General features: G+C 42.0%; 1 protein-coding gene across 2 annotated transcripts in view; it reads left to right on the plus strand.

Annotated features, from left to right (window-relative positions):
• Positions 1–12,326, plus strand: part of LOC141080600 (acetylserotonin O-methyltransferase-like) — a 109,091-nt gene that overhangs the window by 94,337 nt on the left and 2,428 nt on the right. The window contains exon 7 of one of the 2 annotated variants that reach the window (XM_073565936.1): positions 4,603–4,782. In XM_073565936.1, the coding sequence (XP_073422037.1) occupies positions 4,603–4,745 (143 nt within the window). In that variant the 3' untranslated portion in view covers positions 4,746–4,782. The remainder of the gene's footprint in view (positions 1–4,602; positions 4,783–12,326) is intronic. The other variant, XM_073565935.1, reaches the window with a different exon arrangement.

A 12,326-nucleotide genomic window follows, 5' to 3' on the forward strand; every position in this document is an offset into this window, starting at 1 on the left:
GCTATACATGGCACCCTCATCCCTATAATGGTATGCATGGCCCCCTCATCCCTATTCTGGTACGTATGGCCCCCCATTCCCCCCCAATCCTGGTATGCATGGCACCCCATTCCTCATCCTGGTATGCATGGTCCCCTCACCCCCCAATCCTGGTATGCATGGTACCCCCTCATCCCTATCCTGGTATGTATGGTCCCCTCACCCTCCAATCCTGGTATGTATGGTCCCCTCACCCCCCAATCCTGGAATGCATGGTCCCCTCACCCCCAAATCCTGGTATGCATGGTCCCATCACCCCCCAATCCTGGTATGCATTGTCCCCCTCACCCCCCGATCCTGGTATGCATGGTCCCCTTACCCCCCCAATCCTGGTATGCATAACCCCCTCATCCCTATTGTAGGATGCATGGCCCTCTCAACTACATATCCTGGTATGCATGGCCCTCTCATCTCCATATCCTGGCATGCATGGTCATCTCACCCCCCTATCCTGGTATACAAGCTACCCCTCAACCCCAATCCTGGTATGCATGGCCCCCTCACCCACCAATCCTGGTATGCATGGTCCCCTCACCCCCCCAACCCTCGTATGCATGGTCCTCCATTCCTCATCCTGGTATGCATGGTCCCCTCACCCCCCAATCCTGGTATGCATGGTACCCCCTCATCCCGATCCTGGTATGCATGGTATCCCTCATCCCTTTCCTGGTATGTATGGTCCCCTCACCCCCCAATCCTGGAATGCATGGTCCCATCACCCCCAAATCCTGGTATGCATTGTCCCCTCACCCCCCAATCCTGGTATGCATGGTCCCCTTACCCCCCAATCCTGGTATGCATGGTCACCTCACCCCCCAATCCTGGTATACATGACCCCCTCATCCCTATTGTAGGATGTATGGTACCCCCTCACCCCCCAATCCTAGTTTACATGGCACCCCTTACCTCCCAATTTTGGTATGCATGGTCCCCTCATCCCCAATCCTGATATGCATGTTCCCCTCACTCCCTATCCTGGTATGCATGGCCCACTCATCCCTATTTTGGTATGTATGGCACCCCAATCCCCCCAATCCTGGTATGCATGGCACCCCATTCCTCATCCTGGTATGAATGGTTCCCTCACCCCTCCAATCCTGGTATGCATGGTACCCCCTCATACCTATCCTGGTATGCATGGTATCCCTCATCCCATTCCAGGTATGTATGGTCCCATCACCCCCCAATCCTGGAATGCATGGTCCCCTCACCCCAGAATCCTGGTATGCATGGTCCCATCACCCCCCAATCCTGGTATGCATCGTCCCCTTACCCCCCAATCCTGGAATGCATGGTCCCCTCACCCCAGAATCCTGGTATGCAAGGTCCCATCACCCCCCAATCCTGGTATGCATTGTCCCCTCACCCCTCAATCCTGGTATGCATGAGCCCCTCAACCCTATTGTAGGATGTATGGTACCCTCTCACCCCCCAATCCTGGTTTACATGGCACCCCTTACCTCCCAATTCTGGTATGCATGGTCCCCTCATCCCCAATCCTGATATGCATGTTCCCCTCACTCCCTCCTGGTATGCATGGTCCCCTCACCCCCTATCCTGGTATGCATGGCCCTCTCAACTCCCTATCCTGGTATGCATGGTCCTCTCACACCCTATCCTGCTATACAAGCTACCTCTCACCCCCAATCCTGGTATGCATGGTCCCCTCACCCACCAATCCTGGTATGCATGGTCCCCTCATCCCCCTATCCTGGTATGCATGGTCCCCTTTCCACCCATCCTAGTATGCATGGTCCCCTCACCCCCATCTTGATATGCATGGTCCTCTCACCCCCCTTTCCTGATATGCATGGTCCACTCATCCCCCTATCCTAGTATACATGGTCCTCTCACCCCCCTTTCCTGGTATGCATGGTCCCCACACCCCTCTATCCTGATATGTATGGTCCTCTCACCCCTATTAACCCCTTTACTCCCAAGGGTGGATTGCACGTTAATGCCCGGGCCAATTTTTACAATTCTGACCACTGTCGCTTTATGAGTTAATAACTCTGGAACGCTTCCATGGATCCTGGTGATTCTGACAATGTTTTCTCAAGACATATTGTACTTCATGTTAGTGGTAAAATTTCATTCATATAACTTGCGTTTATTTGTGAAAAAAAGCAGAAATTTGGCGAAAATTTTGAAAATTTTGCAATTTTCGAAATTTGAATTTTTATGCCCTCAAATCACAGATATGGCACACAAAAAACTTAAGTAACATTTCCCACATGTTTACTTTACATCAGCACAATTTTGGAACCAACATTTTTTTTCGTTAGGAAGTTATAAAGGTTAAAAGTTGACCAGCGATTTCTCATTTTTACAACACCATTTTATTTTTAGGGACCACATCACATTTGAAGTCACTTTGAGGGGTCTATATGACAGAAAATACCCAAAAGTGACACCATTCTAAAAACTGAACCCCTCAAGGTGCTCAAAACCACATTCAAGAAGTTTATTAACCCTTCAGGTGCTTCACAGGAATTTTTTGAATGTTTAAAAAAAATGAACATTTAACTTTTTTTCACAAAAAAAATGACTTCAGGTCCAATTTTTTTATTTTACCAAGGGTAACAGGAGATATTGTACTGCAAAAGTTATTGTGCAATTTGTCTTGAGTACGCTGATACCTGATATGTGGGGGTAAACCACTATTTGGGCGAATGGCAGAGCTCAGAAGGGAAGCGGCGCGATTTGACTTTTTTGGCTGGAGTTGAGATCAGACACCATGTTGCGTTTGGAGAGCCCCTGATGTGCCCAAACAGTGGAAACCCCCCAATTCTAACTCCAACTCTAACCCCAACACACCCCTAACCCTAATCTCATCCCTAGACCTAACCCTTACCCTAGCCCTAGACCTATCCCTAACCCTAATGGGAAAATGGAAATACATTTTTTTATTTTATTATTTTTCCCTAACTAAGGGGGTGATAACGGGGGGGGGTTTGATTTACTATTTATGGCGGTTTTTAAGTTTGGCAGCTGTCATACGCTAAAAGACGCTTTTTATTGTAAAAATAGTTTTTCCATCATAACATTTTGAGAGCTATAATTTTTCCGTATTTTGACCCACAGAGTCATGTGAGGTCTTATTTCTTGCGGGACGAGTTGACATTTTAATTGGTACTATTTTCGGGCACGTGACTTTTTTTGATCGCTTTTTATTCTGATTTTTTGGGACGCAGAATGAACAAAAACCAGCATTTCATGAATTTAATTTTGGGGGGTGCGTTTACACCGTTCTGCGTGTGATAAAATTGATAAAGCAGTTTTATTTTTAGGGTCAGTATGATTACAGCGATGCCTCATTTATGTCTTTTTTTATGTTTTGGCGCTTTTATACAATAAAACCAATTTTATATAAAAAATAATTATTTTTGCATCGCTTTATTCTGCGAGCTATAATTTTTTTATTTTTTCGCTGATGACGCTGTGTGGTTGCTCGTTTATTCGAGAAAAGATGACGTTTTCAGCGGTACCATGGATATTTATATATGTCTTTTTGATCGTGCGTTATTATTTCACTTTACGTTACGGACTCGGTGATACTAAATATGTGTACTTTTATTGTTTTTTTTTTATTTGGGGAAAAAAAGAATTTATTAGGGAATATTTTTTTTTAATTTATTTTGGGATTTTTTTAAATTATTTTTACAAGTGTTTTTTTTTTTTTACTTTATTATATTGTCCCAGGGGTTGACATCACTGTCTTGTGTCAGATCGCTGATCTGACATTTAGAACAGCGCTGTGTCAGATCAGCGATATGACAGGCGCTGCTGCAGGTTTCCTCATGCCTGCTGTTTAAAAATGAATTTTTGGAGACCTTGAGTCTTCCTAGTGGCTTTGCTATTTAGTTTAGTGTAGGGACCCGTAAGCGTGAGGACCTTTGGCGCAGTTTACGGGCTCAAGTATTTTGGCCAAAATATCAGCTAATACCTCACTAATTGTGTACTTTTTGCACTATATTACTTTTCAGGGTGCAGCCGAGCTCAAACTCGTTTGGTCTCGTATGAGGGGTGTTCACACTGGGATTCATTGAGGGTGTGCTAGCCAGCCCGCCTAGTCGAATAGTAGGGTGTGGCTAATAGGCTGTGAGCGAGACACTGTGTAGTTCCCTTGTGTGAACAGCGCCCTATGCGGGCCTTTATTGTGCAATTTTATACTGGGCAATCACCCCCTCCAGGAATGGGTAGGTGGAGAGTGGCTGTTAATCTGGTATTTTGCACCTGTGTTGCTAACATCTTGCTTTATGGGCTGGCTGCACCCTGCAGTGCATTTGTTCTTAGACCTGGGCAGGTAAGTGTTGCTGCCTTTTTTCTGCTATTTAAAAATGAATTTTTGGAGAACTTGAGTCTTCCTTAGTGGCTTTGTTATTTAGTCACATTAATGATGCCTTTCAAAACTTTAGAATCATGTCTTTCAAAGAACTCTTGCAGCTTGGAAAAATAGCAAAAAGTTATGACTCTTGGAAGAAAAAACAATTTCTTGTCATTTTATGCCTGTATTGTCTTCATTTTTTATGTTTTACAATGTATTTCCTTCTTTATCAAAAGGAGACTTCTTTAATGATCCTATTCCTGAGGCAGACCTATTTATTGTGGCCAGGATTATTCATGACTGGACAGAAGAAAAATGCCTTACACTGCTGCGGAAGATATACCAGTCTTGTAGACCTGGTGAGCTCATAGGAAAATGACAATGATAATGTGATAGACAGGAAAAACTAAAAGCAGGTACAATTTCTATTGTAGATTTTTTTTTTTAACCATAAGTTCATTATCTTTAGCAAAAATAATAAAAAAATAACGATTAACAAAAAAATTATGTCAAATCTCTATGTCATAAATGTCTAATAGATGAGGGTCCCACCTTTGGAACCTACACTTATTTTGAGGCAGACCTGTCCCATAGCCTATCAAGATATTGGTGTATTTTATTTAGATTTTAGTTTGGCTTTTTACATTTTCCTCTTATTTGTCAATTATTTTTGGGTGACCCACATTCTTTAGTGCCTTTTCCATACTGTGTGCACAATTATTAGGCAATTTGTATTTTTGATTTAATTTTATTATTGAACAACTACAGTGCCAGTAAATCCAAAATATTACTAAACCTGAATACGTTACCTATTCCGACCAATGACAGTAAATAAACATTGGCGCTTGTTGGGCTTTGAAACTATCAGCATTTGGACAGGAAAGAAAAGGCAATAGCTCAGCAGACACTAGAACCAACTATGCAGCCAGCGGATCAAATTCCAAAACCAAACCATGGAAATGGCGATCCTTCCCATCTGAGCTTTGCACTGTGCCTGAAAAGTAGTATTTGACCACACGGGGTATTTTTGTGCTCAGTAGAAATTACATAAGAAATTGTACTATTTGTTTTCTCCTAAAATAACTTGGGGCCAAATCAACATTTTAATGGAAAAAAAATAGTAATTTTTCATTTACTCAGCCCAATGTTATACAATTTTGTGATCCACCTGAGGGTTAACCCCTTTACCCCCAAGGCTGGTTTGCATGTTAATGACCAGGCCAATATTTACAATTCTGACCACTGTCCCTTTATGAGGTAATAACTCTAATGCTTCAATTGATCCTGGTGATTCTGAGATTGTTTCTTTGATATGACATGCGTTTATTTGTGAAAAAATTGAAATTTGGCGAAAATTTTATAAATTTCGTAATTTTTCCAACTTTGAATTTTCATGCCCTTAAGTCACAGAGAAATGTCACACAAAATACTTAATAAGTAACCTTTCCCACATGTCTACTTTTACATCAGCACAATTTTGGAACCAAATTTTTTTTTTCTTAGGAAGTTATAAGGGTTAAAAGTTAAACAGTGATTTCTCAGTTTTACAACACCATTTTATTTTTACAGACCACATCACATTTGAAGTCACTCTGAGGGGTGCTTCACAAGAATTTTTGGAATGTTTTAAAAAAAATGAATACTCAACTTTATTTCACAAAAAATGTACTTCAGATCCATTTTTGTCTATTTTACCAAGGGTAATAGAAGAAATTGGACCCCGAAAGTTGTTGTGCAATTTGTTCTGAATACGCTGATACCCTGTATATGGGGGTAAACCACTGTTTGGGCGCATGGCAGAGCTCGGAAGGGAAGGAACGCCGTTTTACTTTTTCAATGCAAAATTAGCTGGAATTGAGATCGGACACCATGTTGCGTTTGGAGAGCCACTGATGTGCCTAAACAGTGGAAACCCCCCACAAGTGGCACCATTTTGGAAACTAGACCCCCCCAAGGAACTTATCTATTTGTGTGGTGAGCACTTTGATCCCCCAAGTGCTGCACAGAAGTTTATAACGTAAAGTCGTAAAAATAAAAAATCATATTTTTTCCACAAATTATCTTTTCACCCCCAATTTTTTTATTTTACCAAGGGTAACAGGAGAAATTGGACCCCAAAAGTTGTTGTACAAATTCTCTTGAGTATGCCGATACTCCATATGTAGGCGAATACTACTTTTGAGGCACAGTGCAGAAGGGAAGAGGTGCCATTTTAGAGTTCAGATTTTGCTGGAATGGTTTGAAGGTGCCATGTCACATTCAGGGCCAGTTTTAGGCAAAGTGGGGCACTTATTTAGCCTTATGTTGTTATAACTGGCACAAGTTTCACTATATATATATATATATATATATATATATATATATATATTTGTTTGTGCACTGTGGTTTTACCTTCAGTTTATACAGATCTACTTGCTATTTGTCTGTGGCGCCATCTCATGGCTAAGTTTGGTATTTTTTGTAACTTTTAAATCATTGATTTTATATGTTATGCAATCATGCTTTAATGAAGATATATAATCATATACCCTTTTCTTGAGGTTTATTTACAACAGATTTTTATATGCTCAAAGTGGGGCCCTAGGCAAAGTTTAAAATGGGGCCCCAAATGCTAACATATTGCACATCACACAGAAGCATTTTGATTGTATGTACATGCGCTGAGTTCAGGCCGCTAACTGAGTGTGATCAACAATATTGAAGTCGTTCACTTGTTTCCTGGCCTCTTTCCACTGTCTGAGAAAGAATGATTGGGACAGAATGATCACTAATGGATCAATCTGTCCCCATACAGTATCATGTTATCAGCAGCACATCTACAGTTTACACCCCATAGTGATCCATATAATATAATGTGCCCCATAGTCCTCCATATGGTATAATACACTCCTCAGTTCTCCATACAGTATAATACACTCCCCATAGTCCTGCATATAGTATAATACACTCCCTATAGTCCTCCATTTAATATAATGTGCCCCATAGTCCTACATATAGTATAATACACTCATCACTCCTCCATAAAGTATAATACATTCCCCTTAGTCCTCCATATAATATAATATACACTCCTCATAGTCCTCCAAATAGTATAATACACTCCTCATAGCCCTCCATTTATTAAAATACACTCAGGCCTCCATATAGTATAATATACTACTCAATCCTTCATATAATCTAATACACTCCTCATAGTCCTCCATATATTAAAATACACTGCTCAGTCCTCTATAAAGTATAATACACTCCTCATAGTGCGCCATATAGTATAATACACCGCCAGTCATCCATGTAGTACAATTCACTTCCCATAGTATAATGCACCCCATAGTTTTTCATATAGTATAATGTATTCCCCATAGTCCTTGAAACAGTATAATGCAGCCACCCCACAGAGTATAATGCAGCCCCGCCATACAATATAATGTAACCCCCATAGAATATACTGCAGCCCCCCTCTTATAGTATACTACAGCCACCCCATAGAGCATAATGCAGCCACCTCACAGAATATAATGTAACCCCCCATAGAATATAATGCAGCCCCCCTCATATAGTATAATGCAGCCCTCCATAGAATATATGGCAATAACCTCAGAGTATAATGCAGCCCCCCATAGAATACAATGCAGCCCCTTATATAGTATAATGTAGCCCCTCCATACAATACAATGTAGCCGTCCTGACATAGTATCATGCAGCCCCAATAAAATATAATGTCGCCCCCTCATAAAGTATAATTAAGCCCCCATACAATATAATCTAGCCCCTCATAGAATACAATGTAGCCTCCTCATAGAGTATAATGTAGCCCCCTCATAGAGTATGATGCAATCACCCCACATTGAATATTATAATTATAATACAGCCCCCCATATAATATAATGTAGCCCCGAATAGAATATAATACAGCCCACCTCCCCATAGAATATAATGTAGCCCCCATATTATATAACACAGCCTCCCCCATAGAATATGTATACTGTACCCCCCATGGTATATAACACAGCCACAAAGTACATAGCACAGCCCACATAGTATATAACACAGCTGTCATAGTATAAAATGCAGCCCCACACGGCATACAGCACAGCCCCACACGGCATACAGCACAGCCCCACACGGCATACAGCACAGCCCCACATGGCATACAGCACAGCCCCGCATGGTATACAGCACAGCCCCAGATGGTATACAGCACCACATGGTATACAGCACAGCACCATAGTATATTGCCCAGCCTCACATAGTAAACAGCACAGCACCGCATGGCATATAGCACAGTCCACATCTCTCCCCCCTAGAGAGTGGCCCCACAATCGAGTACTCACTGTTGCATTAAAAAGAAACACACTACTCTCCTCATGCCCACACTGCTCCCAGCTCCTGTCTCAGCGGCTGCTCTGCCTGGCACACAGTGAGTGCGCGATGACGTCATCGTGCACCCACAGTGTCAGAGCGGGGAATGATGGGAGAGAGAGTGTCAGCTGACGATCTCTCCTCCATCATTGCTTTGAACTGTACCGACGTATATGACGCTGGTATAGTTCAATGTGGCGGCGGGGGGAGTCAGTGCTGGTGGCAGGCAGGCCCCCCTGCCTCACGGGCTCCATAGCAGCTGTGTGATGTGCCATTAGCTGAGGGCCCCTGGGGGAGTGGGGGCCCTAGGCAGCTGCCTGCCCCTAACACCGGCCCTGGTCCCATTGGCAGAGTCCCTGAGGTGCCAGAAAAACAAACACCCTATATGGGAACTCATTTTACAAATTACACTCTCCAATGAATTCATCTAGGGGTGCAGTGATCATATTAACACCATATGTGCCTCATAGAATTTCATACCACTGAGCAGTGAAGAATGTTGTTTTAGCCCCAAGTTTTTAGTTTTTCTAAGGGCTAATAGGAATTTTTTTTACAACAAACTGAGGTCCATTTTTTCCTGAGTGTGCCAATACCCTACATGTAATCGGAAAATATTTTTCAGGTACAGTACAAAGCTAATAAGGCAAGGCGTGCCAGATTTTACTGTTATGGTTTGCAGGTGCCATGACCCACTGGGAGAGCCCACAAGGTGCCAGAACAGCAGAACCCCCCCATAAGTGACCCCATCTTATGAACTACACCTCTCAATGAATTCATCTAGGGGTGCAGTGATCATATTGACACCATGGGTGTGTCAGAGTTTTATACCATCGGGCCTTGAAGACAAAATAACTACATTTTTACCACCAAAATTTTGTTTTTGTCAAAGATTTTACATTTTCCAAAATGGCACCAAAATTTGTCCCACAATTTCTACTGAATATGGCAATACCCCATATGTGGCTGTACAGTACTACTTAGCCATATGAAGAGAATTGGGAGGAACAGATTGCTATTTGAATGGGTCAGTGAACATGTCAGTGTGTTTCCACGGACCATTTGTCTGTGGGCAAAACATGCTGACATGTCCATTATTTAATGTCAGCACGGGCCACAAAATGTCCCGCACACGTACATATGCATAACACACAGGTATGTCATCCGTGTGACACTCATCGGCTCCAGGGAAGAAGCGTTACAGTAAGCGCTGTTCCCCGGCACCGGGTGCTGAACACGGCTCTCATCATTCTCTCCTGCTCTGCCGGTGATCGGTGCAAGCAGTGGAGAATGATGAGAGTTAAGGGCCCATTACAAATAGCGATATCGCTAGCAATATCGCTGTAACGTCACTGGTTTTGTGACGCAGCAGCGATATTGCAAGTGATATCGCTACATGTGATACTTACCTCCGACTGGCTCCCCCGCTGATTATCGCTGATCGCGTGAGAACGTCCTGGGCCGTTTCTCGTCGGCCACTTCCTGCTGGGCTTCCTGCTGTGGCGACGAGCGACGCGTGGACGCGGGCGGGAGGACGTCATGATCGCCTCGTCTGACAGGTAAGTAGCGACCCACGACTGCTGCTATGTCGTTGGTGAGATCTGCCTGTTTGGCAGCTCACTAGCGACCACTTAGCGATGCACCAGCGATCCTGACCGTGCCATATCATGGTCAGGATCGCTGATGCATCGCTAAGTGTAACAGTACCCTTACATTTAAATGATAAAAGAGACAGCAGGCAGCGACTGATGGGACTATTACTCCCATCATCCAACCCCTGCTGCTGCTAATAAAAAGACAGCAGGAGCGGCTGATGGGGGTATTCATCAGCTGCCGCCTGCATGCTAAATAAATAAATGAATGAATGAATAAAACGGCGTGGGTTCCCCTGTATTTTCTATGACCAGCCAGGCAAAATTCACAGCTGGGGTTGCAACCCTCAGCCGTCAGCTTCAGTAAGGCTGGTTATCAAGAATAGAGGAGTCTCCACACTGTGTATTTAAATAAATAATTTAAAAAAATGGCGTAGGGTCTGTTCAAAACAGCTGACATGTGCCAGAAAAGATGTGGGCTCACATCAAAGGGAGGGTGTCAAACATCGGCGTATTATTATGCCCAATGTCAGAAAGGGGTTAAAGCAATGTGTAAGGAAAAAATGAAAATTATAATTTTTCCCACATAGATATTGATTTAGCTTCAAATTTTGCATTTTCACAAGGGTAACAGGAGAAAATGGACCGTAGAATTTGTTGCGTAATTTCTCCTGCGTACACAGATATCCCATATTAGGGAGAAAACTACTGATGATTAGGTGCACAGCAGGGCTCGGATGGAAAGGAACACCATTTGACTTTAAGCTTTTATTGGTGGCATTTTGGGGGTAGAGAACATTTTGCATCTGTTCAAATTTATCCTGTCTTCAACGATGAGCACGTACATTGAAATTTCCATTTAAATATCTGAAACTTGTAATCCAGATGAAACTCCCAGAGGGATCCATTCGCTAATGAGGCAGACTGAGTTAATATGGACTCTGTTGGGTCTCTGTTCAACTATGTCTGGCTTTTCAGAGGTGCACAAAACAGTGGCTGACTCCGCTTTTGTGCACTCTGAAAAAGATGCCTAAAAAGACTGACACTGCAGGATCATAGGACAAACTGCATCCACATTGCCTCCATCTGCCTCATTATAGGGAATCTTTTGTCATTGGTTCTGCATTTTAGAGATTTACATGGAAATCCCAGTGTAGAGCGCTCACTGTAGAACGCAGGACAAATGTGAGCTGAGCCTTACTGGGATCTTTGGGAGGCAGAATGATCAAATCAAAAGCAGGTGAAGAATTTTATTTTTTTTAAGCCGTTCTTCATGCGGTATAGGCGATTAGACAATATTTTCGGGCACATGACATTTTTTGATCGCTTTCTATTCACATTTTTTGGAGGCAGAATGAACAGAAATTTTTTTTTTTATACTGTTCAATGTGTGGTAAAAGTAATATGGCAGCTTATTCTTCCAGTCAGTATGATTACAGTGATACCACAATTATATATTTTTTTTGTTTTGACGGTTTTCTATAGAATAGTTTTTTGACACTAAAAACTATTCAATAGAAAAAAAAATTCTTTTTGCATGCTTTATTCTGAGAGCTATAACTTTTTTTTTTTTTTATTTTTCCGCTGATTGAGCTGTATGGTGGCTTGTTTATTGTGTGACGACAAGATATTTTCAGCAGTACCATTTTTATTTAATTCATCTATTTGATCGCGTTTCATTCCACTCTTTGTTCAGCTTCATGAAAAAGTATAATTTTTTGCCATTTTTTTTTTTTTTTTTTTTTACAGTGTTCGCTGAGTATGTGACAGTTTTATAGATTGGATAGTCCCAAATGCGGCAATACCAAATATGTGTAATTTTTGTGTTTATTGTTGCTTTTCCCTAAATAAATGTAATTACTGTTTTTTAAATTTTTTTTCATTTTATTTTTTTTATATCTATATGTGCATAATTATTGGGCAACTATTATTCATTTTCATAGATTTTTTGATTTATTATTACTTTTGTCAGATTCAAGTTATTTCTGTCACCATTGTGGGTTTTTCTGTCC

Source organism: Dendrobates tinctorius, unplaced genomic scaffold, assembly GCF_039654945.1.
Source record: "Dendrobates tinctorius isolate UK_male_01 unplaced genomic scaffold, ASM3965494v1 ptg000016l, whole genome shotgun sequence".
In the NCBI taxonomy this organism is placed as follows: Eukaryota; Metazoa; Chordata; class Amphibia; order Anura; family Dendrobatidae; genus Dendrobates; species Dendrobates tinctorius.